The 27,445-nt window shown below is 33.8% G+C and overlaps 2 protein-coding genes across 3 annotated transcripts; one reads left to right on the top strand and one right to left on the bottom strand.

Annotated features, from left to right (window-relative positions):
- Nucleotides 1–635: 635 nt before the first annotated feature.
- Nucleotides 636–15,409, bottom strand: chek2 (checkpoint kinase 2). Of its 2 annotated transcripts, XM_051895007.1 has the most exons (15): nt 15,244–15,409; nt 12,903–13,174; nt 10,261–10,385; nt 9,087–9,219; nt 8,874–8,964; nt 8,450–8,546; nt 6,777–6,830; nt 6,637–6,701; nt 5,428–5,527; nt 4,926–5,012; nt 4,611–4,774; nt 3,232–3,347; nt 3,012–3,097; nt 2,605–2,721; nt 636–845 (listed from the first exon to the last, which is right to left on the bottom strand). In XM_051895007.1, the coding sequence occupies exons 2-15, from the start codon at nt 13,159–13,161 to the stop codon at nt 786–788; spliced, it is 1,554 nt and encodes a 517-aa protein (XP_051750967.1). In that variant the 5' UTR covers nt 13,162–13,174; nt 15,244–15,409; the 3' UTR covers nt 636–785. The 2 variants fall into 2 exon arrangements, with proteins under 2 accessions (XP_051750967.1, XP_051750968.1); XM_051895008.1 differs by lacking the exons at nt 10,261–10,385; nt 15,244–15,409 and having other exon boundaries at nt 12,903–13,147.
- A 437-nt stretch (nt 15,410–15,846) lies between these two features.
- Nucleotides 15,847–22,232, top strand: hscb (HscB mitochondrial iron-sulfur cluster cochaperone). The gene is made up of 6 exons (XM_051895009.1): nt 15,847–16,238; nt 16,569–16,665; nt 19,310–19,399; nt 21,459–21,603; nt 21,832–21,879; nt 21,985–22,232. The coding sequence occupies exons 1-6, from the start codon at nt 15,919–15,921 to the stop codon at nt 22,077–22,079; spliced, it is 795 nt and encodes a 264-aa protein (XP_051750969.1). The 5' UTR covers nt 15,847–15,918; the 3' UTR covers nt 22,080–22,232.
- The last annotated feature ends 5,213 nt before the right edge of the window (nt 22,233–27,445 follow it).

Here is a 27,445-nt window from a genome sequence, read left to right as displayed (position 1 = left end):
GGAGTGACGTGCGGTGACGCGCTGCTAAGATGGCAGCAGCCTCATTTTCGCTTCAAAAATGCTCTTCAGAAATCTACGGGTGATGTCACAGACACTATATTTTTTTTACAGTCTATGCTTCGGATGCTTTAATCATGGCCGGAAGGACCTCATACCAATCAGAGTATCCCCCACAACCAAAAGGGTACAACAGTTTACATAAAATAAGTGTATGGCAAAGGTGATGCATTACATCATTTTTCTCTAATATGATTGGTTCTTCATATGTATAATTCCCTGTTGCTAGGTAAAAGCAAATTTGGATTCCTTGATACTTCATCTTGTTGATAGGGTCATGAGGTTAAATATAAATATTCAGATAGCTGTCTAGTTTTGTTTCCTCTTTTGTTATATTCAGACACACTACCTTTGGCCCAAGTGTTGGGGATATTTAGTTTTCAAAATCATATAAATGTTAATCCTGTAAGAAAAAGGAATGTTAGTTATGACTAATTAAAGATTTCCTTCACAGCTTTGTATACTTTGTAACTTTTTGTGGCTGTAGTTTGTGCCTTTTTACACATTGTGTTAGAATAGTTTGCTAAATTAATAAACAATGGATTGTGACAAGTTAAAAGTACTCAAAATCAGAAAAGTAGAAAATGTAAAAACATTTTATTGTTGGCAGGAAATGGTAAAAATACATATTTACAAGAGCAGTACAGTGTTAGACATTTAGGATTAATTAGTCAAATGAAAGAACTTTTAAAAGGCCACCAGGTGTGTGAAATAAAAGTGTGTGAACATCAAGGCCCAGGTTTCCTCTTGGATGACGGTTCACCCTCTCCCTCTTGTGCCTTGCGTTTCTGTGATGAAAATGTCCAGTTAAAATCACATTCAGTTTTTAATAACAAATGTAGCTTTGTAATGTGTTTTGACTTGTAAAATGTAAAAAGCAAATATATAAATTCATTTTGCCACATTTCATTGTAAGGAACTTCAGCTCTGTAAGAGTAAAACAATTCAAGTTTAACTTGTATCTCAATCATTTTATCCCTTAAACTCATCTTTGATAATCACAATGACATTTAAACATTTTTTTTTTTTTTTCCAGTGAAAATAATTTTTCATGACTTAAAGCATGAATGTAACCCTACACCTTTGCTTCATTTAGTTTATGCGGAACCATGAATATGCAAATTAGCCCCGCCTCTACTCAATCACACCAGCTCAAAGATCCACTCGGTCAACTTTACTGTAGTAAATGCTGCACAATGGCAAGTGGAATTTAGGTTTAATTCAGCCATATATGTTTGAACCAGAAACTGATTCAGAAGACGACGACGAAGAGTCAATTATACAGGCAGGCCCGGTTCACCCTCAAACAAAAGCAAAGGTACCCTCAGTTGATACTGTTAAATATTGACTAAACAGATTTGGTAAACGCTCCAGAGTGTATTTGTGTTTGGGCTCTGGAGAATGTTTCTATTTACAACGTGTTTTTGCAGCAGTGAGCAATGTAGCCAATCACAGACATGTTTCTGATCTCTTGAATGGCCAATCAGGGATGTTTAATTTAGTCAGAGTCCACTCACCGCTCAAATCGGCAGAGTTTTTGTTCAGCACTGAGTTCTGCACGTTCACGAATCCTCTCATTAACAAAGTGTAGACACAATGTGAATTAGAGATTCATTGTGCAGTGTAGACAACTTTATTAGGGGCTTTCGCACTGAATAGTTCTAGGATCTCAGTTATAGGAAATAGTCACTAGGATAGTTCCCCGAGAACTAATTTCTCCCCCGGGCCATGTTTCTGGTTGCATTTGCACCGGGATAGGAAATTTACAAAAGTTAAAAACCAGTGGATGGAGGATGCCGTGATCACGCTGTGTTTGTTGTGTGTCGTGGGTTTCGTGATAACGGAGATGGAACGTAAACTCATAATTTATGCGACTGAAAGAACAAAAAGTGGGGCTAAGAGACGAAATCTCCTATGACAAATTTCAGTACATATCATTGAGGCGGAGAAAAGAACACAACCCTGCAGATGACAGGTAAATGCCGTTATCGCTGTTTTCCATGTTCATGAAGTAAGTATGTTTACACAGCTTTTTAAAAATTCCGGGTGCCGGTGTTTGACATGTGTTTGGCCAATCAACGTACACTTACGTCACTGATAGTTCCTATAGAGCTGGTTTAGACCCTACTCTGAAGTAGGAGCTAATTTAGTTCCCCCAAAAGAAGTTCCTAGAACTGAAATCATTCCTAGTTCCTGCGGTGCGAAAGCCCCTATTGAACGGAATTATGAGAGATTGCGAACTGAGATGAGTGACAGCTTTTTAGTGAATATGAAGTAAGCTGTCTTTGCACGCTTTCTAGGCTACATATAATCAATTCAGAATTTGAATATAAATCGACACAGCGGTAACTGATATGAAAGGCCTTTGGCTTGACTACGTTATCAAGACAGCTAATAATGTGTTGCATATTAAGCATATATATATATATATATAAAAAAAAAAAAACACAGCCACATAAACCACATTAAAAACTTGATTTTCACCACAGGGGTCTTTAAATAAAAATCCAAGAGCAGACTCAAGAGCTGTGTTTTTTGTTGTTGTACCTTGGATGTTTCAGGACGCATAGGTCGGTTTTCAGGGCCAACTGGACGGTTTTCAGGGCGCATCGGTTGGTTTTCAGGGTGCATTAGTTGGTTTGCAGTGTTTCTCATCCCATCATCCTGTTGCACAGACATTAGAATGATTTTTTAAAACTTTTTTATTGTATTTAAATAAATTGCATTTTAAATATTTAAATGTTCACAACTTTCAATACTAGTTAATGATTTTCACTCAGAAATTGCTAGTATCACAAATAATTACAAAGAAGCTGCAAGTAACACATTGAGATAAACGTGAAATTTTGAAATAGACTGAAATAGTATTTTCTTGTAAAACATACTTTGTTTTATTTACAACCTCGAAAAATCATATTTTTTTTACAGTAGTTGGTGGGTTATTCAGCACGTACTTTCAACCACGGATGTTCCAGTGCATCTTCAACACTCAGACGTTTTTGAGGATCCACAACCAGGAGCTTCTTGATCAAATCTTTGGCTGAAATATAAAGTTAATATACAACTTACACTGTATGCTGTTAAGTTCAAATATTTCTGACAATATAAACTGAAATAATATACACACTATTTGACTATCACTATCCAGTTGTTAGTACAGAGCAAAGACATTACCTTCGTTTGAAACCTTCTTCCACTGAGACGGGATGAAGCGATAATGGCCGTTAATGATCTGCTCACGCACGGACATGGTGGAGCACTCGGTGTTAAAGGGAGGATAACCACCCAAACTATGACGAGAGAGATACACACAGCTTTAGAAATAAATATCATACATATTCAAGTTTTGATTATGGGCACAAAATATAATATCATAATAATACTGTAAACGTTTTTATGGAGAATTCCGTAGATTTCTATTTCTATGCAAGTTACCATCATTTAAATAAACAGATTTAAAACAATTATTGCATCACTTACAGGTGAATTCTGAGTATAAAAAAAAAGTGGTTGATTTTAATTAGACAAAAAGTAATAAAATTATGATTTTTTTTTTTTTTTTTATAAAATAAATAGTCCTTACAACTTGTGTACTGTATTTTGGTTTTATGCTAGAAACAGACCAAAATTGAAGCCATTTTACTCACTGGAAATCATTCATGACAAAAAAAAAATCATTTTTTTTTTCAATTAATCATTAAATATGAATCAGTTGGGTCCAGCATTAGTTTAAAAGCTCTTAAAGGAGTAGTTTACCTAAAAATGAAATAAAATTGGCATCATTTAATAGGAGTGCACTGATATGAACATTTTGGCCGATACCGATAACCCATAATTCTTTATATTTGATCCAGTTAAAGCAATTATCAGTTCACTGGAGATGATGATTATCAGTGAATAACAACTTAAATTTCAGTCTGTTCCTCATACAAAAGTCTTAGAATATAGTGTACCTGTCAAATTGGCTACATTTATGAAGCTTAACAGCCTCAGTCCTCATTTACTTTCATTATTTTATTTTAAAAGAATAGAGAGTATATCCTCCACATGTCTGTATTTCACGTTTTCACGTTCTGATATATTAAAGCCGATAAATAATGGATTATTTTTCCTTCAGCTGAGACACTTCAGATGCGCACTGTCCACCGTTATGGTTTTGAATTGCTTGAAATATGATTGAAATCACTTCAAAAAGGAAAATACAGTTAAGTACAATGTACAGCGTAAATCTGTCATAAAGGCTACATAATATTTTAATGAGAACATTATAATTGTGTGCTTGGGACATGGCTTTTAATGGTGAGACTTTTGCTTTTGTAATCTCTCAAAAATTATCTAAATTTTTTATTTTTTATTTAGATTTATCGGCCAATATATCGGTTATCGGCTTTCAAATATAAAGAATTACGGGTTATCGGTATCGGCCAAAATGTTCATATCAGTGCACTCCTATTAAATGATGCCAATTTTATTTCATTTTTAGGTAAACTACTCCTTTAAGAGCTTTTAAACTAATGCTGGAGCCAACTGATTCATATTTAATCTCCACTAACCAAATGAACAGTAGGACCCCCAGGCTCCAATAATCTACTGCTTTTGTATATCCCACAGTCGCAGCATGTGTGAACACCTCCGGGGCGAGATATGTGGGTGTCCCACAGAGCGTCTTCATCAGGGAGGATTCCTCCAAAATCTTGGACTGATTAAAATCCGTAATCTGCAAAGCATTGAGAAAGCAGGTTATCTCAGGTTCAGGACTATTTCTGTGCATCCTGTTTTAACTACAAAGACAAAGGCTTGGCTGGATCTCTGAACTTTGGAACTGCCACAGTTAAAAGAGAAGCGATGTCAGGAACTGGTAAACACACCTTAATCAAACAGGTGTCGTCATGTGAAGCCAGCAGAACATTCTCAGGTTTGAGATCTCGATGAATGATCCCGTTATTGTGGAGATACTGGGAGAATGAAAGAGAACATTTGTTATTTTTCTACATTTTTCTATGCATTGTACACTATGAATATTGTTGGCTCTATGACTAATTGCTTATGTTTCTCTATTGAAATTTGTTTGGGATAAAAGCATCTGCTAAATGCATTTTTAAAAGCTACATAGCCACACTCAACTCGCTAGTTACAAGGAATACACAGCAATGGTTTTCAGACAATATATGCAAATTTTTAAATAAAATATATCAGTATTTGCCAATGCTAGATATTTAATATTTAGATTACTTTTGCCATCATCTTGCTCTAACTTAAAAGAAATAGCAACATATTATAGTAAGATGGAAGTTTTTTTTATTTTTTTATTAAGGTACAACAACCTTGTACATTGTGTTCATTTAAAAAACACTTTTAGAGGTGTTTTACCTCCACAGCCCTGAGCATCTGATAAAAATAGAGTTTAGCGATTTCTTCCTCCAGCTGTTTCTTGGCCTTGATCCTGCCAAACAGCTCTCCTCCTTCAATACTATACACAGCACAGAGTTAATGAAATTATTCATAAAAAAAAAGTGAATTTTTTTAGCAGTCATTCTTGATTACAAATTGTGCAGAAATTGTTCATGTAAAGAGAAAACAAACAATGATTTAGCAAAATGATTAAGCTTAAGGTCTTGCTAAATGAATAAAGGTAAATGTGACTATCTCACAATTCTGACTTTTTTTTCTCAGAATTGTGCTTATATCTCACAATTCGGATTTATAACAATTGTGTTTATTTCTCAAAATCTGAAAAAAAAAAAAAAAAAAAATCTGATTTGCGGAATATAAACTTTTTTTTTTTTTTATATCTTGTGATATAATTTATCACAATTCCGAGTTTATATCTCACAATTCTGAGGAAAAGTCAGAAATGTGAGATATAAACTCGGAATTGCCAGAAAAAAGTCTGAATCGTGAGATATAAACCTGGAATTGCCAGAAAAAAAATTCAGAATTGTGAGAACCACAGAATTGCAAGAAGAAAGTCAGAATCGTGAGATATAAACTAAGAACTGCGAGAGGAAAAAAAAATAAAAAATCAGAATTATGAGAAATAAACTTGGAATTGCAAGAGAAAAAGTCAGAATTGTGAGATATAAACTTAGAATTGCCAGAAAAAAAGTCAGAATTGTGAGATATAAACTCGGAATTGCCAGAAAAATGTCGGAATTGTGAGGTATAAACTTGGAATTGCGAGATAAAAAGTCTGAATTGTGAGATATAAACTCGGAATTGCAAGAAAAAAAGTCAGAATTGTGAGATATAAACTCGGACTTACGAGAGAAAAAAGTCAGAATTGTGAGATAAAAAGTCGCTTTAAAAAAAAAAAAAAAAAAAAAAAGTTACTTTTTTATTATTTATTTATTTTTTATTCATTTTTTTTTTTTTAATTCTGTGCTGGAAACAAGCTTCCATAAACGGATTAAGAATATGCAGTGCTATGAAAATGTATTTCCCTCCCCAGTAACTCATGGCAAACTACTTTTAAAAGTATCTATGAATATAATACAGGTAGAAATTCTTTGTACTCCAGTAAATTCTACCTGCGAGTTCATGTTCCTAACTATTCCTTAATAAAACACCACAAGGACTTACTACTCCAAAACAATGTAGTAGGAATCTTCTGTCTGGTAGAAATCTTCTGTCTTGATCAGGCACGGCTGCAGAAGGGAGAAAAATAATGAGACCTTCTATCAATAGCTCAGGACCATTTGAAAGTCTCATTTCTGACTTACATGATCAATTTTCTTTAAAATTTCAATTTCCCGTTCAGCATTCCGTGTGGCCGTCTGTGAAATGCAAACAGAACATTTTAATATCAATCAGGTATGAGAAAACTTAAACAAGTGTATATGACCATCTTTTTAATCATGGATACACATCACCTTATAGTTGAAATAGGTTTCTCACAATACCAAAATGTTATATAAATTATAAATCAAAAACATAGATTCCATAATCTTTAATATCACAGCAAAAACAAATATTAACTTCAAATCAAAAACTATTATACGTATAAAACTGTATTATTTTTTAATTAATAATTTTATTCAGCAAGGAAGGATGCTTTAAATTGATCAAAAGTGAACGTGAAAGACAACTAAAATGTATGAAAATCATATGTATAAAAATTTCAAATAAATGCGGTACTTTTAAACTTTATTAAAATTAAATTAATTAAAACTAAATTAATCAGAATTGTGAAAAATAAAATGTATCTCAGTTTCCACAAAAATATTAAGAAACACAAACGTTTTTAACATTGATAATAATAAGAAATGTCTTTCTTGAGCAGCAAATTAGCATATTAGAATGATTTCCGATAGAACATAGAAAACTGCTATTTAAAACGGTTAGTAATAATATTTTACAATATAACTGTTTTTAATGTATTCTTGATCAAATAAATTCAGGCTTGGTGAGTATAAGAGACTTCTTTCAAAAACATAAAACCTAAACATCCCACAAATCTCAAGTGGTTGATCATCACTAAATATAGATGATATAATCTTCTCACCCAGTACTAAACTGTTCAATGTAGACTATAAGGCATTAAAGTATTATAAATATTAAAAGTATGAATTTTTGTACAATTGCTTAGCATTGGGTCATTCCGTGTCAAATCAACCGAATTTCGTAAACTTCCCTGGCTCAAATTTTTGTTAATATTCTTTCTGTATAAAGACAAACATAAATAGTGATGAAAGTCAAAATATTAAATGTCACAGATGTATGATTACTGAGTAATCCTCTATTTTGTAGAGAGAGGTCAAAATGACAATTTTCACCTGAGATTTGGAGCCAAACTAGAGAGGTGTAAAAATTACTTTAGAAAGATGGCAGCATCATTATTTAGTTTTACACAGATATTGTTAAGTTAGGTCTATTAGAAAAATCTGTTGACTTTAGCAATCTTTGTTTCATTATATGCCAACAGTGATCGTTCAAAAATGGCAAAAAACACTTCTTGAGTTACAGGAATGCAAACTTGAGGCAAAAAACACAAGAAGTATTAAAGATATCTTAATATCCTTTTAGATTCTGGTTCTTAAACTTTCCTTTTGGTATCTTCATTTTAAAGGCCCTCAATGGTTCAATCCCAGAGATCTTAATGTGGCTCCATGAGTAAATTGTACACATTTTGTACAATTGTACACAAAATTGTCATTTTGACCCCCCTCTACAAAATAGTGGATTACTCAGTAAATATACATCTGTGACATTTAAAATTTTGACTTTCATTACTATTTTTGTTTGTCTTTGTACAGAAAAAATATATTAGCAAAATCAAAAATTTGAGCCGGGGACCTCTAGTTGAGTTGACCCTATTGTGAAAAGCGCTATACATATATACAAGTACTAAATGTTCACTTGCCATCACAGTTAAGTGAATACAGCTGGTTCTTACCCCTATTGATGGGAAGTCATGTTTATTTATAGTTTTCAGTGCAACTTTTTTACAGGTTTCCTTCTCAATGGCGAGCTTCACTTCACCACAGACACCTCTGTCAGAAAATACAAATAAGCAACGTTCAGACTGATATTCTGAACCTGATATTGGCCACATTAAAAAATTATTTGAACAGCCAAACAAAAACTAAGGCTAGGCTAAGGCTTGCAGAGTTTTTTTTTTAGGTACAACAAACTGCAAAAAACAAAAGTATTCAATTATCAAATAAAACGGCATTGTGCAGGAAGCTGCTGTTTATTCATATCCTGATATTAGTCACTGTGGTAAGAAATGTTAGCTAAAAGCATACATGCAATATAATGAAGCTAAAAGTAACTCCACTATCATCAGAAAAATCAGTACATAAAAAAAGTTCACTTACGTTCCAATCTTTCGTGCAATATGATATTTTTTGCTGAACTCTAAAGGAAGGTTTGGTTGATCGTTCCCCATCTTATCTATGAACATAAAAACTGTGGAAAAACAAACAATCAATCAATCAGAGTTCAGAGTCATAGCTATACATTTTTGTGCCAAAAATATCATATTTACCACTTTCAAAAACTCCTGAAGAAACTTCACCAAAATCACGAACCTTGATGTTTTTGTTCTGCAAGGGCAATAACGGAGTTATTGCTAAGAAGTCGTTGCTTCCCCTGTCCTAATTTCTCATCGTCCACCCACGTGCCGTTCCCGCTGAGGTCCTCGAGGTAGACCAGATTCTCATCCTGAACCAGCAGGGAGGTAAAATAGACCACATGTTTAATGCATAGTTATGCATGTTGTGCTGACTGACACCTGACTCCATCGCAGAAATGCACTATTCACAGTCAGCCATGATTCATTTGTTCAGCAAGAGAAATTTGTCCCATAACAGGGAGATTACAGAGATAAAACAAGTCATATTTGAGTTGACTGGCATTGCTGGGTAGATTACTTAGAAATTGTAGTCCATTACTAAATACAATTTACATGATGAAACCTGTAGTTAATAAGATAATCTATTACGTTACACATTTTAGGTGATATAAACTGACTACTTTTTGATTACTTGTGATCGTCATATTTGAATAGGATTTCGGTAAGGTGATGTAAAGGTAATAATTAATGAAGTAATAATTATTAATAATTCAAGTAATTAACTAAAACAATGTAAAATTAAAAACATTTAAAAACAAATATCAAAATAAAACAAAAACTTGCCTCTCAATTTTCTGTGTAATTATACCCTTTATAAACATATTCTCACTATTTTTTTCTTTATCTATTACATTTTTCTTTCTAAAACAGCCTTTCAAAAATCAAGTTTAGTACTACATTAAACTACTATATATAATGTTGAATATAATGTGTAATAATGCAATGGGGAATATTTGTGGGTCCTGATAATGCCAAATGTCTTAAATGTTACCAGTAAAAAGTGGCCTACATTATTTTGGATATATCTAATCAGTGACAGAGTGCAAGCATACTTGTCTTAAATTTTTCTGTATTTTCAGCTTCAGAATCATGAATATTTTTATTCAGGTGTCACCATTATCCCGTGCATTAGGTTACCAGCACCAGCACCTATTAGGTTCCACCCCAATGTAATAACAAATTTAGCATTTTAATCAACAGTACAGTTTTTGTTATCCTTCTACCATATGTCTTGGAGTATCGCAATAATATTGTATCTTGATATGTATCAAATCATGACATGAGGGTATTGTTACACCCCTCGTCAAGACGAAAACAAGTTTAATGAATAGCTTCTTTGTCGGTCTTACCTTAAAAATCCTAAAGTGTTTCTTGCTGTATGTGTTGAAATGTGCTGATTTTTTTAAAATGGAGTTGGAGAAAGTATAATCACATGCTCTATCCCTTCCAAAGCTATACTGGTTTTCTGTGCAATCTGGAAAATATAAAAAAGAAGCCATATTCAGTGTTGTTATTGTTAACTAAAACTAAAATTGCTAAAATCCTTTTTGTTAATTGAAATAAATCTGAAATAAAATATGAATAAATACTATCATAGTATATAAATAATACTTAAATAACACTGGCCATTTTAGAATGTTCTGGAGCCCTAAAACCAAACAAGCACATGATGAATACAGTAGATAAATAAAATAAAATCCACCATTAGAGTAATGCACATACAATGTGACCAGCGTTTTAGGGGGTTTATAATCAAAAATGGGAGGCTAATGTTTATTTTAAAGCACTTAAATGCTTTTTTGTTATTGGAATACTTTGCTAAGCAGATAAACTTGTTACACATTTCTAATGTTATTTTTGTGGGTACAGTTTACACCATGTAAACAGTGCTTTGCAGATAGTTCCGTCATGTGCTTTTCTGGAGTGCTTGCACGTATTGTATCAGTTAATGGCTTTACATGTTCATGACAGTGAAGTGATCTTCTGTGATCTGTGGTATCAAAATTCACAATCACAAATGCTGTCAACAGCACTTAACTTGTACTGAACCCAAAACAGCCTATTCCAGCCTTAAAGGATTAGTTCACATCAGAATTAAAATTTCCTGATAATTTACTCACCCCCATGTCATCCAAGATGTTTATGTCTTTCTTCAGTCGAAAAGAAATGAAGGTTTTTGAGGAAAACATTCCAGGATTTTTCTCCATATAGTGGACTTCAACAGGGTTCAAAAAGCTGATAGTTACCTTTTTTTGTAAAGGACATTTGACTTAGTCTTTGCACGTTCGCTTTGTAAACACTGGATCGGTACTTCCGCCTACGTCATGAGTGACCTTTCCAACACGGTTATATAATGCGTGGCACATTACAGAGCAGTGCAAGACAAGCATTTGTGGTTAAAAAGTATGTAAATTTGTATTTTGTAGCCCTTTGAAGCTGCACTGAAACTGACATTTGGACCTTCAACCCGTTGAACCCTGTTGAAGTCCACTATATGGAGAAAAATCCTGGAATGTTTTCCTCAAAAACCTTAATTTCTTTTCGACTGAAGAAAGAAAGACATAAACATATCCTCCTGGGACCCAGAAAAAAAGATTTGAATTTAGTATTTTTTTTTCCACATCATTACATTGTTTAGAGCATAAGGAAAACATTTAAAAATAACATTTTTGAAAAATTATATTTTATTCATATTTTATGCTATGTCCTCTGTAGTGGACACCAGGACTAAGTTGTTTAAAAAAAATAAAATGACATTAAATGATATGTATAGGGAAAAACAATGGAATTTTTTTTATTCAGCAATCAATTTTTAGGTTTCAGGATTCTTTTTTAACTAAATTTTGTTTAAAGATGATTCTCAACTATGTTATGAAAGACAGAACGGAATAAATCGATATACCATTTTACTTTATGCAATATGTGGGTAAAATGGCCATACATCGGTTTTCCCATTCAATGCAATGCACCTATACACTGAATCTAATTTGCATATTAATGTGTTCTTGGAGCAACTTGTAATGAAAAAAGAAGTGTAATAATGGGAGTAAAAATTGGCAACATTTTCATAATAATATCTAATAATTAATAGGAATATTGATATATAATTTATGTCGCTATTCACTTGTTGTGTCTCCCAAAATGCCTGATAATCATGATTTAACTCCTACAGAGGTCATGTACGAAATCAATGTCCTGTTTTGTAACATAAAGTCACATTTTGATTAGAAACCCCATAACGTTTTCCTGAGATGTTGATTTATAACAAACAATTTGGAAATTAATCCGATTTAAATGATAATTACAAAATATTATATTTCCATAAGAGTGTTAAATTTAATTACTAAATTAATGTCAGTCATATTTAAAGACCAAGGAGAAGTTGTCATGGTGAAACTTCCAAACATTTGGTATCTCTGCAAAGCCCTGAATGTGCTCTTTACAGGACATCCAGAATTAAAATGGTGGCATGTAAGATGTCAGATAAATTCACTAAAATATAATGTCCACTACAGAGGACAAAATTTTATTCCTGGGTCTCAGGAGGACATTGGATGACATGGGCGTGAGTAAATTATCAGGAAATTTTAATTCTGAAGTGAACTAATCCTTTAACTCGCAATTCTGAGAAGAAAACCCAAATTTAATTTGTAAGAGATAAACTTGCAATTGCGAGGGAAAAAAAAAACTAACTTTGAGAATTGCGAGATGTAAATTCAAAATTTACACAATTACTCACAATTACTTGCAGTTACAAGATATAAACTCGTCACATTTGTGAGAAAAAAGTCAGAATTGTGAGATAAAAAGTTGTTTATTATTATTATTATTTTATTTTGTGGTGGAAACAATCTTTCATAGATATTGATGCCACTCCTGTCCTGCTCAAAAATACTTGTGAAACTAAATATAATGCTTTACAATTCATGTTTGCACTGTATAGCACTGACATTATTCAGTCTCTTCAAGCGAGTAAGACAATACACTTAACTGAGCACACTGAATCCATGCATCAGGGGAATGATCCGGCCCCACACCTGAGGCTGGGCTTCCTCCTGGTCTTCAGGAATAGATTGGAGTTCTTGTACAGGTAAAGTATCCACAGAACTTAGAGTTCCTGATCCTGAGGAAGAGCCCTGACTTGACGATGTTGGAGCGGATGAGGAGCTGGATCCAGTTTGGGATTGGGTTTGTGTTTGGGACTGGCTCTGGGACTGTGATTGACCACTGGGTCCAGGTTCGTCAGACATGATGTTTTTCACTCTGGAAGATCAGACAGCAAAATGAACAAAATGTCAACAACATACTAAAACTCATATGAAGAATAAGATTAAAGCCCAAAACAAAAAATTCACTTAATTCTGCACAAAACAGTTCAAAAGTTTCCGCCCCCTTTTTCAGCGTCGCTGGTTCCGAAAGTATTTTTTCCATTAATGTTTCCCATAGGGATTTTTAAAAAAAGTCTTTAACTTTTTGTTAAAGAGTTACAAGCCATGAACTAAGCCAATCAACTATGAGGTGAATCATAACATTACAAACTTTGATTTGAAGCAAAAAAGTTTTTGAAAATCTGACAAAATGACAAAGGTACAAGACGGTTTTAGTGAGGGAAAGAACTACAATCCCATGAAGCATTGCAAAAAGCATAACTGAATTAAAAACAATGGAGAAATATAAAACTTCTCATGTACAAATGTTGATTATATATATAAACAAATATGCATATATATAAATATATATATATATATATATATACACAAATATTTACGTATTTTAAAAGCTTAGAGAGATAGACTCGATTACACCATTCGCAGTGCTTCATGGGAGTGGGCGGAGCTAAAGAGCTATTTTGGTTCAAGTTGCTTTTTTCGACTCACTGACTGGTGTAATTTTCTGTACAGCATCATGGGTAATGTAGTTTTTCACTAGGAATTCTGCTGTTAAATACGATTACTTTAAAAATAAGCTGAAATAATGTGGGCTGACAGCTTCAGCAGAGGCACCATCAATTAACAACCTTGTGTCTCACAGTAAGTCTGTCTTTAAAGGTTTAAAAGTTATCGTTCAAAATCAATTTCCTTGTGGAGAAACTGAATAGAGTTTCTACTTTTGAAACCGGACTGTTGAACTTTATATATATTGTACATGATAAACGTTTCAAACAGTATATGCATATAACATTGTCGTCGTTAACATGTTGCATGTGATTTCTAGTCATTTGTGAAATGAAAAGTATGTTTAAAAAAATGACAAGCCCAAACAATTTCTGCCAATTAAATATTATCTGAGCATGTTAGAAAAAAAATAATAAAAAAAATCATTATAGAAATTGCCATGATTTTTCAAGCCTATATAATTATGCTTTAAAAATGTCCTTATATTTCCAGGTTTCCTATGACACAGATATGTGCACTGTATACTAATTACTACTATACTAGTGTATTATTTTGAACATATCCAAGTCATTTTGCAGTGTTTCATGGCTTGAGAAGTTTTGTTGACTCATATTTTATGCTTTATATTCTAGTTTTAACAGATCAAAAAAAGAACATCAAACAAACACACTTTTTATCTACAGTAATCCCATTTACTAGAGGACTTAAGGTGTTCAGTGCATCATATCACACTTTTCAATTGCACATTTTTTTTTGCAATTAATGACCCTTCCACATAACCCAAATGTGAAAGTGCACATTTTACAAGCAACAGTTTCACTGAGAGCTTAACAACTGGCCTCAAATTAAACTCCAATTAATTTCCCAGCAAATAACGTTTCCCTTTCCTTTATATTTAAAGTATAACAACAAATGACCTTATACGATGTTATTAGAAGAATCATTTCTCCTAGAATGCAGGAGAGTACCTGTGATTTTTTGTCAAGGTCAAATGATTGACAGATGTGCATTAATGATGTGCTTTTAAGGAAATTAACTGCTTTTACATCAAGTGACCTTTCAAAGTTCAATTTCTGAAAGTGTTTAGATCGGACTAATTTTATGCACAACCGAAACTAATGCAATCAGATGAAACTCGGTACGGAAACAGATTGATGAGCCAAGTAAATTAAACAAGACTTATATTATATATATTTGTATATATATTTGTACTGTATATTTATTGAGGATAAAGTCACTTTAGTTACTTTTGCTGGTTCAAATGTGCATTACTTTATGACAGCACGCAAATACAGTGAAAATAAGAGCTGCACTGTAAAGCACTTAAGCGATAAAGGAAACTGTTGCTTGTTTTCAGAATATTCATTGATAGAACATCCACATGTCCGTCAGAACATCAAACGATGTTTTTTTTAAATTTCTTATCGTAATGCATACCTTAATCAAGTCCTCTTTTGAAAAGTATCAATGTTGCAAAAGTGGGTTGAACAAATGTGGGTTCTGCAAGCCACGTGAACGGTTCATCAAATCTGCCGGGAAAGCCACTCGTTTCCATCCACGAACTTCCCATAACATCATTCAGCCAATCAGAAGCGAGAGTAAAGGCTCATGGGAAATGTAGTTTATAAACGTTCCAACGTCCCATTTGATTAAAATAAAGAACACATACAAGAGTAGTAGGTATAATTCAGGATAGATAAAATCCAGAAAAAAATAACAAGAAAATAAACGCAATAACGTCCATCGTAAAACAAATAAAGTATAAAAAAGGGTTTACGACAACTTCTCAAATATTTGTCAACGCAAGTTATATATTTTAATTTCACTTACTATATTTTAATGTGGAAGGGAAATGAATTATTTAGCTGAATTAGTTAACGCATTATTTTTTAGCTTCTCATAACGTTAGTCCTCACAGATCATGTCTCATCCTAGTAATTACAGTCATTACTCCCAGATAACTACAGAAAAATTAATATAATACAATAAAGTCAAATAAATGCGACGAAGTGTTTTAAAAGTACAACTTTTATTTTGACAAATTATTGCTGTTCAGAACCGGAAGTAGCGCAATCATATTCTATAAGCCCGGTTTCTTTCTGTGGTTTAACCATGATAACTCTATACAGGCTCCGATTTTTGTTAACATCTTCCGGATTTAATCACGCACACAAATGTATATCAGACGGACAACGTCTTAACATTGTCTTACATCCGTGTTTCGCTTCACAAAGAGCGGTCAGTTCTTACAGTAAAGATGTGAAGGGTCGGAATGCAGTTAAAGGACATTTGAATCTGAAATCATTCAGCACTGTTACACTCAACAGACTCTGTTGGAACTGTGGATCTTCAGCTGAATTATTTTTCTGTTCCTCCTGTAATGCGATACAACCTGCTGATTACAAGACTAATTATTTTGACATCTTGAACTGGTGAGTTAACTAGCGATTTAGTTTATAAATCTTTGTTATAGTAATGAATGTATCTCTTATGGATTAATGGTTGTTTATTCTCTGCCTTCTTGGTCCTGAGCTTACAAAAAGGTGCTTTCTTTATTTACTTTCATTCCTCAAAATCCATAACATTGTTGTCATATAATGTATATGATGTAGTTGTTGTTACATTATGTTAGAACTGTACAGATACAGATCTTGGTTTCATTATAGTTCACATCCTGACATATATGTAACTGTCATTGTATTTCAACTTCATTAGTTCACATCCTGACATATATGTAACTGAACATGTTTGTCTTTCCTTAGTGAACAAACATTTTCTTTGGACACCCAAAAACTTCAGAAAAGATACTTGGAGCTGCAAAGATCTCTCCATCCTGACAACTTCGGACAGAAATCATTGGTAACAGATCTTTATTCTTGCCCATTTCTCCTGCATCCAATCTCGTTAATTATGAGAACTGAATGTTTGCTTACCATCTAATCTACCCAGACCTTAAAGGGATAGTTCACCTAAAAATGTAAATTATTCCATTTACTCACCCTCAAGCCATCCTAGGTGAATGTGACTTTCTTCGCAATCTGAGATATATTAAAAAATATCCTGGCTTTTCCAAGCCATATAATGGTACCCTAGATTTTGAAGCCCAAAAAAGCACATCCATCCATCCATCCATCATAAAAGTAATCCATACGCTTCCAGGGAGTTGATAAAGTCCTTCTGAAGCGAAGTTATGCGTTTTTGTAAGAAAAATATCTATATTTATAACTTTATAAACCATAATCACTAGCTTCTGGTCACGGCCGTCTGCGCATTCACAAGAGAGCCGAGTTCCGGCAGAAGGGTTACCTCTGACCCAAAGTATGATGTGGGACGTATGAAATGGGCGTAGCATAAGCTTCTTTGAGAATTGGCAAACATGGAAGCGCAGAGGATAGAGCAAAACAGAACACCAGTCACGAATTAGAAGTCTACAATGAGAAGTTTTAAAGTAAATTGTTGGAGGATTTCGATATAAGCGAAGAGGAGCTACGTTATACGTCGGGTCAGAGGTCACCCTTCCGCCGCAACTCGACTCTCTTGTGAACACACAGACGGTCGTTACCGGAAGCTAGTGATTACAGTTTATAAAGTTATAAATATGGATATTTTTCTTACAAAAACCCATTGCTTCACTTCAGAAGGCACTTATTAACCCCCTGGAGCCGTATGGATTACTTTTATGATGGATGGATGCACTTTTTCGGCCTTCAAAATCTCAGGTACCATTCACTACCATTATAAAGCTTGGAAGAGCCAGGATATTTTTGAAATATAACTCCGATTGTGTTTGGCTGAAAGAAGATAGTCATATACACCTAGGATGGCTTGAGAGTGAGTAAATCATGGGATAATTTTCATTTTTGGGTGAACTATCCCTTTAATATGTGGCCTTTGGTAGGAGAGGATCAACGATATTTGCTTCACCTGTGACTGGTCATAATGTTTTGGCTCATCAGTATGTGTGTATATATATATATATATATATATATATATATATATATATATATATATATATATATATATATATAAATACATACATACACACACACACACACACACATATATATATATATATATATATATATATATATATATATACACACATACATACATACAGTCAAACCAAAATTTATTCAGACACCTTTAACATTTCATTCATTATTATTATTATTACGGTTTATTCACTATAGTTTAAAAAAATGGTAATAAAATATGACAAGATCTCAAGTTAAACTGTGTCAGAAAAAATGAATCTTTATTATGTCAGATAACACTTAAGCAAAACATGGTCAGGTCAAAGTGTCTGAATAATTTTTGGTTCCAAATTTTTATCAATTCTACATAAATTAACTATAGTGTCCTGCACCCACTAGTAAAAAAATATAAAAACTTATATCTAGTGTCTTAATAATTTTTGGTTTGACTGTGTTAAAATATGTTTATATATATATATATATATATATTATATAGAATAGTGTATATATAATATATATACACACACACACTCAGTCAAAAGTTTATGGACAGTAAGATTTTTTTTTTTGAAAGAAATTAATACTTTTATTCAGGAAGGTAAGTTAGGAAGGTAGAATTCTTATTATTGATAATGGTTTTATTTAACTTAGCAGAAATTAATGTATGATAATGTATAATATAACAATAATAATAATCTACAAATAAATAAAATAATAATAATATAATAATCTTTATTTTTTTGCATTGTCATAATTGAAAATCCTAAAGTCTTAAAAATAGGCATCTTCTTTAGGCAAATTGTATTTTTTCTTGTCTTTTAATTTTGTTGTGAAATGTGACACGTGAGATTCACCTTCTCACCCTTTTCTTTTGAAACTTTACTAGCACACTTTCAGTAATCAATGTCCAGGTTTATTTAGATGCTCGGGTAAAAGGTATACAGCACATCATTGTTCATATAAGGCAGCAGACAGCTCTTTGGTGATTGGTTCATGCTTTGCGTGTCCAGTTGGGTCTCCTGACAGCAGCAGCAAGCCGGATGTTGATTCTCCAGGCTTTGGCAACTCTGACAGCTGAAAATGTTTCTCCTCTGCAAGTCATTTCTTTCATTTCTCACCTCTTATTTCACCTGACGAATCCCAACACAGCTCAGACCCTCTGCGTCTGCCCACACAGTGAGATCCTTCAGCGAAAAAAGCCCCCACACAATTATCAGCATTGCTGGAGTTTCGTTTTTTGACAATTCTCCTCATTCCCAAGAGGAAATCCTTACCACAAACAAAGAACATGTCATGATATCTTAAAATGAATGTGACGACAGCACATAATTATATAACATTGGGAAAAGTTAGAAAACTTGGGCAGAGACTTCCTTTGTTACTAAATAAAATCACAGTATTCTTTAGGTTGCTTTATACTCTGGAGCTTTGTGTATTTGTGCCTTTAGGGGCTGTTGAAATTGTTTTTGTAGCCTGTAAGAAGAATGACTTTAATTTGGAATGACTTTGTGGTCTGATCCTGTTTACAGAAAGAGCAGGAATATTCAGAAGAACAATCAGCACTGGTGAACAAAGCCTACAGAACGCTGCAGAAACCTCTGAGTCGGGCCGTCTACATGGTAATTATTTGTTTAGTAAATATTTGTTGTGTATATGGCAGCCATAGGTTGTAAACAATGGCCCAAAAAATATTTGGATACATAAGAATTTCATATATACCATGTATTTTTAAAGAAAGAAACCCAAACATACTTTTCAAATAAAGTATTTCACATAAAGATTTTTTTAAATGAGCAAACAATGGATATATTGTTCAAATATAGCTGCAAGCAGCCATTAAGGGGCCAAGCACAAAGAAGGAAACTAAGTAAAATATAGCATTTTATTTTGTATACTTTATTGTAGTTAGTGGCAATTTCATATTTTGTTCAATTATAACGCCACCAACAGGCGCAGTCCCACCTCTTTTATTATGCGTGCCCATAATTAAGTGTGTCAAATTTTGAGATATTTGAAAAGTAAGTGATAAGTGATAATTAAGTGTGTCAAATTTTGAGATATTTGGTTAAAGGGTTAGTTCACCCAAAAATGAAAATTCTGTCATTAATTACTCACCATCATGTCGTTCCACCTAAGACCTTCGTTCATCTTCAGAACACAAATTAAGATATTTTTGATAAAATCCGATGGCTCAGTGAGGCCTGCATCGCCAGCAAGATAATTAACACTTTCAGATGCCCAGAAAGCTACTAAAAACATATTTAAAACAGTTCATGTGACTACAGTGGTTCAACCTTAATATTATAGAGCGATGAGAATACTTTTTGTGCACCAAAAAAAAACAACAAAATAACAACTTTATTGAACAATATCTAGTGATGGGTGATTTAAAAACACTGCTTCATGAAGCTTCGAAGCTTTACGAATTGAACTTTGTTTCGAATCAGTGGTTCGGATCGTGTATCAAACTGCCAAAGTCACGCAAACTATTGAAATTTTGAAACACTTATGATGTAAGGAAGCCTCGTTTACTGAAATCACGTGACTTTAGCGCTCCGAACCACTGATTCGAAACAAAAGATTCATAAAGTTTCGAAGCAGTGTTTTGAAATCGCCCATCAGATATTGTTGAAAAGTTATTTTGTTTTTTTGGCGCACAAAATGTATTCTCATCGCTTTATAATATTAAGGTAGAACCACTGTAGTCACATGAACTGTTTTAAATACGTCTTTAGTAGCTTTCTGGGCATTCGTAAGTGTTAATTATCTTGCTGGCAATGCAGGCCTCACTGAGCCATTGGATTTCATCAAAAATATCTTAATTTGTGTTCCCGAGATGAATGAAGGTCTTACGGGTGTGGAACGACATGAGGGTGAGTAATAAATGACAGAATTTCCATTTTTGGGTGAACTAACCCTTTAAACATGGAACGCGATGAATGGTCGGGTAGCAACGTGTAGTCTGACATGTTTCTTTTCAATGACACGACAAGATTTTAGGAGTATATAATCTGACACAGTGACCATCGTAACTGACAAAAATATCATGTATTCTGAAACCGGCATGACAGAACAAAACAATTAACATGCTAGTCTTTCTGTCATGACGTCGTGAAGCATCACAGACGTGGCATCAGTTGTCGTCCACTATGACACACTACACAAGCTGAAACGATCGAATCTTGCATCCCGACACCCATTACAAATCCCCATGACACCCTACGTCAAGCAGATCGTGGCAAAATCGGGCTAAAATCGTGTAGTCTGAACCGGGCAATCATGTCTCTTCAGAAGACTTGGAATAAACTGCATATGGATTTCTGTGAACTTCGTCAGAGTTTTGGGTTAATAGACTTTCAATGGAAGGACAGATTAAAAATACCTTAATTTGTGTTCCAAAGATGAATGAAAGTCTTATGGTTTTGAAACGCTACAAGGGTGAGTAAATGATGACAGAATTTTCATTTTTGGGTGAACTAATCCAAATACATTTTGTGACCACTTCATATACAAACAGTTGCCATTTTCCATATTTTTACACTTTGCCATGCACAGAAACTATTGAAACTAAAGATGTCTATTGAATCTTATATTGTAGACTGTTATGACTGCTGCCAAGAGGCCGTAGTGCTGTTTGAGTCGTGCTTTACCCATCGTAACCTGCATGTTCTGCTCTAGCTGGAGCTGCAAGGGGTTTTGCTGAAGGAGGGAGCAGACGCCACCGCGGACCCCGCGTTTCTCCTAGAGGTCATGGAGATCAACGAGAGCCTTGCAGAGACGCGGAGCCAAGACGAGGTCAATGCTATCGGGCGGTCTGTGCGAGGTGTGTATGCCAGAAAGAAAAGCTCCAACCGGAAGTGGTTGATGAAATATTGCTCTGTGCCCACTCATGTCACTTGCAGCTTGTTTATTTGACCATGTGCGGCCCTAGATTCATTCCATCAGAAAGTTCAAGGTTCTGTGGTTTTATGTTTGCGATTTCACTGCTTAAACATTGTGGTTGTGGGACTTATTTGCTGTTTATATACTGTATTTTACTTTCCTTCACCAGAGAAACTGAAAGACTTGACTGAACGGATGAATTCATCCCTAAACAAAGGTATTTTTCACTCTTTCTCTCCATAACTTCCCTGTTGCACACACATTTCCATGGCACGCAAGTGGGAAAATAGCTGTTTTTGCCTCACAAGCCTCTTTTTCACAGGGGATCTGCTGACCGCCAAAGGGCTCCTGGCCCAGATGAAGTACTTCACAAATATAGAGGAAAAGGTAAAAGACAGAATCACAGAGGGTTGCTGAGGGAAAAATGTAAAGAATTTGCAATTGTAATCCATCTGACACAGCTCAGTGAGAGATTTCATGCTTGTACTCGTTTTTATAGTAATATTTATTGTTATTAGTGTAAATATGTTGGACTATTGTTGGTATCTGAATAAAGTACATTTATTTTAATCTTTTGCCAAAAACAATGTTTTTTGTGTTAGTTAAGTGGATCCTGAATGTGCAAAATTCACTACGGTGATGCTACAGTGTTGTCATTGGTTGCCATGGCATTGGTGGGTAGTTGCTAGGATGTTTTGGGTGGTTTCTATAACACAAGACGCGTCACTCATATTGTTTTGAATGGGAGAAAGTGCAACACACAATATGGGGGAATAAGTCCTGCTTTCTAAATAAGAGCCAATCGCCGATTGGTAAAGTCATCGCGTCACTGCAGCGGCCGCTAGAAGCTCTGATGCGCGCCACCGAAATGAGGCACAAGAGACGCGCATTTAGGGCTGCGCATGCTCATTAGCTTGATCCAGCCTGAATAATACCGTTTTTTGTCATGATTTAAGCGTTTAAAAACAAAATTTATGAGACCGTTGTTGTCAGATTTCATTGGTGATTTCAAATATGAAATTTAATCAAAAACAGCTTTGGAGAATTTGATGTTTCCCCATTCAAAGAGATTGGAGCTGCATGCCCGAGAGGCATTTCAAATTCAAAGATTTCAAAGTGAAATGACTTGTCTTAAAGGGACTTTGGTTTCTTACTGGACCAATTCAAATTCATTCTTACCGGTCTGTTGATACCGTTTGACTCTAGTCCATCCTTCAATGTAAATTTATAGGATTTTTTGCATATTTAACCATGTTCAATGCAAAATTTGAGCTCTTAGACGAGTAACACATCTTCTCACCAAGATGCGTAATTTGAGGTATCATTTATGTCAGTAGCAGTGTTATTTTAGTATTTTGTATATACAGTATAATATATATATTTCAAACCAAAATGTATTCAGACACCTTGAACATTTCATTCATTAATACAGTTTATTCACTATAGTTTAAAAAAATGGTAATAAAATATGAAGAGATCTCAGAGTTAAACTGTGTCAGAAAAAAATTAATCTTATGTCAGATAACACTTAAGCAAAACATGGTCAGGTCAAAGTGTCTGAATAATTTTTGGTTTGACTGTGTGTGTGTGTGTGTGTGTGTGTATGTGTGTGTGTGTGTGTGTGTGTATATATATATATATATATAAATACACACTGCCCGGCCAAAAAAAAAAAAATTTGGATTTTAATAGGCAAATACTTAAGAGTCTATGAATGGATCATTATTATAGTGATTATTATGTTTCTAGCATGTTATGTGTTTGGCAACAGTTCTTTTAACCCTTAAAGATGGAGTGTGTAGCTTTTCGTTTCTTAAACAACCATGTAGGAAGACACATCATGGCCATATTTCAGAATGACACTGTCAAGATTCACCAGGGTTAAAATTGTGAAAGAATGGTTTAGAGAGCATGAAGAATCATTTTTACACATGAATTGGCACCTCTGAGTCCAGACCTTAACTTCATTGAAAATCTTTGGGATGTGCTAGAGGAGACTTGTATTGTCAATACAAGATCTTGACAAAAAATTGATGCACCTCTTGATGGAAATAAGATCACAACATTTATTTACATCGAGAGGTGCATCATTTTTTGGTCAAGATCTTGTATTGACAATGCAAGAGGTGAGCACTCTGTAAAGTCTCTTCCAGCACATCCCAAAAACTTACACTGAGGTTAAGGTCAGTGCCAATTCATGTGTGAAAATGATTCTTCATGCTCCCTCCCAACAATTCTTTCACAATTTGAGCCTGATGAATCTTGACATTGTCATCCTGGAATATGGCTATGATACATCTTAACACATGGCTGTTTAAGAAATGAAAAGCTACACACTCCATCTTTAAGGGTTAAAAGAACCGTTGCCAAACATATAACATGCTAGAAACATAATAATCACTGTAATAATGATCCATTCAACAGCGACCTTTTTTTTGGGCGGTATATGTATGTATGTATTTATGTATGTATGTATGTATGTAATATATGGTGTGGTATGAATTTTAATATATATATATATAATTAATATAATTCATACCACACCATATATTTTATATATTTTATTGTATGTCAGCTTAATAGTTTTTGTTTTAGATTTAGTTAACAATAATAACCCTGGTCCATAATACTTTGGGTAAAGAAGTTAGTTCAAATCCCAACCCTAAATGTGTGCAATAGTAATGGAAATGCTTGCATTAACTAAATCTGCTAACTAAACACTTGCAAACATTCTCTTAGATGGCATTCCATAAAGAATATGTAACTTCCCCAAGACAATACTTCTGCGTTCAGCGTCAAACTGTGATTGGCTGGTGCCATAATTATTTGGGTCTGGTCTTTTGGGAGAAGAGAGAAAACAGGAAACTTGCAAAATGATGAAACTCTTGAGTTGTAAAAAAAAAAAAAAAACTGTGCAAGACAACAAGATTCATTTAGCCCAATCCCCATTTGAATCTTTAATGCTACTACAAGACTTGCTTTGTGATAAATGCGTCTTATTTCTCTCTAATGTAGGCTGATTCATTAAATTGTAATTGGAGCTGGATTTGTGCTAGATGATGACATTACTGTGTCCAGTCTGACATCAGTCTCTTATTAGATAGCACTTCGACAAAATTTCTTTATTGCGCCAGTTTGTACAGTCGCTTATGGTGTGGTATGAATTAAATTACATCATAACACACTTATCGATCCAGGATTTATGAATGCATGTGTTTATGTGAAAGGCAGAGTCAGGTATGCATGCTGGAACTGAAAATGCCTCCTTTGAGCTGTAGGGGGAAGCATGTCACCTCACTATGGAGGATGTGCTGTAGGTAGGCAGAAAATCTCACAAGAGGTTTAAATTGTGTTTATGAAATGCTTGTTCTTAAGCATGTATATTCATCTTGTAATGAAGAGTATCACCTGAGTAGATTTTAAATTACTGTATTCCAACACTTTGAATTAAATATGTATGTAATGCATGGTTTTTAGTTCCCTTAAGATGGAAAATCAGTTACAAATCTTCAGTTTTGAGCTTTTTCCTTCACTGATCAATAATTGTACATATTTCATTAGTTGTGTTCTCTAAGGCATGTACTGTATCGTTCACACTAGGGTTTTATGGTATGGGCATGAATGATACCTCAAATCATGTAATGTATTTTTCAACAAGTCCCCCAGATCCCCCCCAAAAAATCCCAGATACTTAAACTTTAGAAGGGGCTGAAACCATACCACTGTAAAAAAAAAGTTTGTAATTTTTACAGAAAAACATTGTAGAAATGTCACCTTACCCTATACAATGAATGAAAAATTGTAAGTAATTTAACATTGCATTATATGTAATTTTATGATAAAATACAGTAAAATTGATTGTTTTTTACAAGTAAAAAATTAATGAATTACCATACCATTTACAGTGAAAACAGTAAAGGAAAGAAGTCCCTACGTGACACATCAGATATGTGTGGAAACCCATTTACACAATATAAGAAAAAAATAACTCTCTGGTGAGTCAAAATTATGACTTAAAATGTAGAAATTATAAAATCAAATCAGTCAAAATTATGACCAAAAAATCATAATTATTAGATACAAATTTATAATAATGAGATAATTTTGACTTTTTATCTCATAATTATGACTTTTAAGTCATACTTTCAACTTAGTATGTCATAATTTTGACTTTTTATGTCATAATTTCTACTTAGTATGTCATATGTCATAATTTTGACTTTTTATGTCATAATTATGACTTAGTATGTCATAATTTCCTCTTTTTATGTCATAATGACTTGCCAGAGCATGTTTTTTTTCTTTTGTGGTGGGCTTCCATAGATATGATTATTATTATTATTATTATTATTATGACTCTGGTGAGTCAATTATGACTTAAAATGTTGAAATTATGAAATTATAAAGTCAAATCAGTCAAAATTATGACCAAAAAGTCATATTTATTAGATACAAATTTATAATAATGAGATAATTTTGACTTATCTCATAATTATGACTTTTTAAGTCATAATTTCTACTTAGTATGTCATAATTTTGACTTTTTATGTCATATGACTTTGTCATAATTTCCTCTTTTTACGTCATAATGACTTGCCAGGGCATGTTTTTTTTTTTTTTTTTTTCTTTTGTGGTGGACTTCCATAGATATGATTATATTTCACATATTAAATTAATTTCTTCTTATTTTTGTTATCAGTAATGCACTTTAGGGAGTTTTGTTACATTTTATGTAAAGAAAAACGTTTGTTTCTGTTAATTTAATGTTTATTGCATAATTTTAGTCTCTTGTGAGTATTGGCCATGTTTTATAGACAGGCCGCTTATGATGAACTATGGTTTATTATGTGGCTTTCTTATTATGGTGGATATCAGTACATTTTAAGGTTCAAGTAGAGTATATAATAATGTGTGTGTGTGTATATATATATATACAGTATAATTTGCAAATGCAAGAACCAATAAATTTGTTTTGGTGTTAAAAATGAAGGCCGTTTAGTGAACAAAGATCACGATGACTTTGCGTTTTTGAACCCAGCTTTGTCTGAGCTGGTACTGTAGAAATTATCATAATTTAAAGTGAAAGTCCAGCTGCATCATCAACTCAAAGCCAAAGAAACAAGGACAGAAAATTCATTGGAGGTTAGAAAAACAGCTTAGACATGCCAGTTTGCATTTAATCTTCAGTTTAAACCCATGTAACGCCACTGGAGCACTGCCCTGTGGATGTCCCTCTGAAAACAGGACTTGACTCACTTGTTTATTATGTCAAGAACGACAGTGTCACGTTTCTAAGTCTTTCACGCAGGAGATGCTATTTCCTTAATACATTTGAATTAAACCACAGACGGAGAGAAAGAGAAGAGGGAGGAAATGTGGCGATCTGATTATTATTCATCCCGTAATCGGAAGGCATCTCCAGCACTGCCGAATTAATGGGAAAACATGATCGACCAGTTCTGAAGCCACTGCTGTCTCCACGTTGTCTTTGAAATTGGTTTGAAAGGAAAAAAAGGATGTGTGAAAAATGGATGGTGGGCAGGGAAGAGAAAAACAAGTTAAAACTACCGTGGCAGGGAAATTGGGTTGGACAGTTTGAGGGAAAATGGACAAGGATGCATGTTCTCAAATCAGGGCAAGTTTAAATGGTGTTAAAGGTGAAGTGTTTTACTCCACTAGTGCCAACAAATAAAATTGCAAAATTAATGACAGGTTTCCTGAGGGCTCCCTGTCTGCCTTTGGTTTGCCAAACAGATTGTCTCACCCAAAACATACACCATTGT

Source organism: Ctenopharyngodon idella, chromosome 5 (assembly GCF_019924925.1).
Source record: "Ctenopharyngodon idella isolate HZGC_01 chromosome 5, HZGC01, whole genome shotgun sequence".
Lineage (NCBI taxonomy): Eukaryota > Metazoa > Chordata > Actinopteri > Cypriniformes > Xenocyprididae > Ctenopharyngodon > Ctenopharyngodon idella.
The sequence above is the reverse complement of the archived record's forward strand: the minus strand, read 5'-3'. Positions and strand labels throughout refer to the sequence as shown.

What these genes read in the sequence shown, in the direction of transcription:
- chek2 (XM_051895007.1), bottom strand. Translation starts at nt 13,161, where the DNA reads ATGTCTGACGAACCTGGACCCAGTGGTCAATCACAGTCCCAGAGCCAG. An exon ending in AACACTTTAGGATTTTTAAG is followed by an intron (nt 9,220 to 10,260) that starts GTAAGACCGACA and finishes CTGCTGGTTCAG; the next exon opens with GATGAGAATCTGGTCTACCT. An exon ending in AGATGCTCAGGGCTGTGGAG is followed by an intron (nt 5,013 to 5,427) that starts GTAAAACACCTC and finishes TCATTCTCCCAG; the next exon opens with TATCTCCACAATAACGGGAT.
- hscb (XM_051895009.1), top strand. Translation starts at nt 15,919, where the DNA reads ATGATAACTCTATACAGGCTCCGATTTTTGTTAACATCTTCCGGATTT. An exon ending in ACTTCGGACAGAAATCATTG is followed by an intron (nt 16,666 to 19,309) that starts GTAACAGATCTT and finishes TCCTGTTTACAG; the next exon opens with AAAGAGCAGGAATATTCAGA. An exon ending in TGAGTCGGGCCGTCTACATG is followed by an intron (nt 19,400 to 21,458) that starts GTAATTATTTGT and finishes GTTCTGCTCTAG; the next exon opens with CTGGAGCTGCAAGGGGTTTT.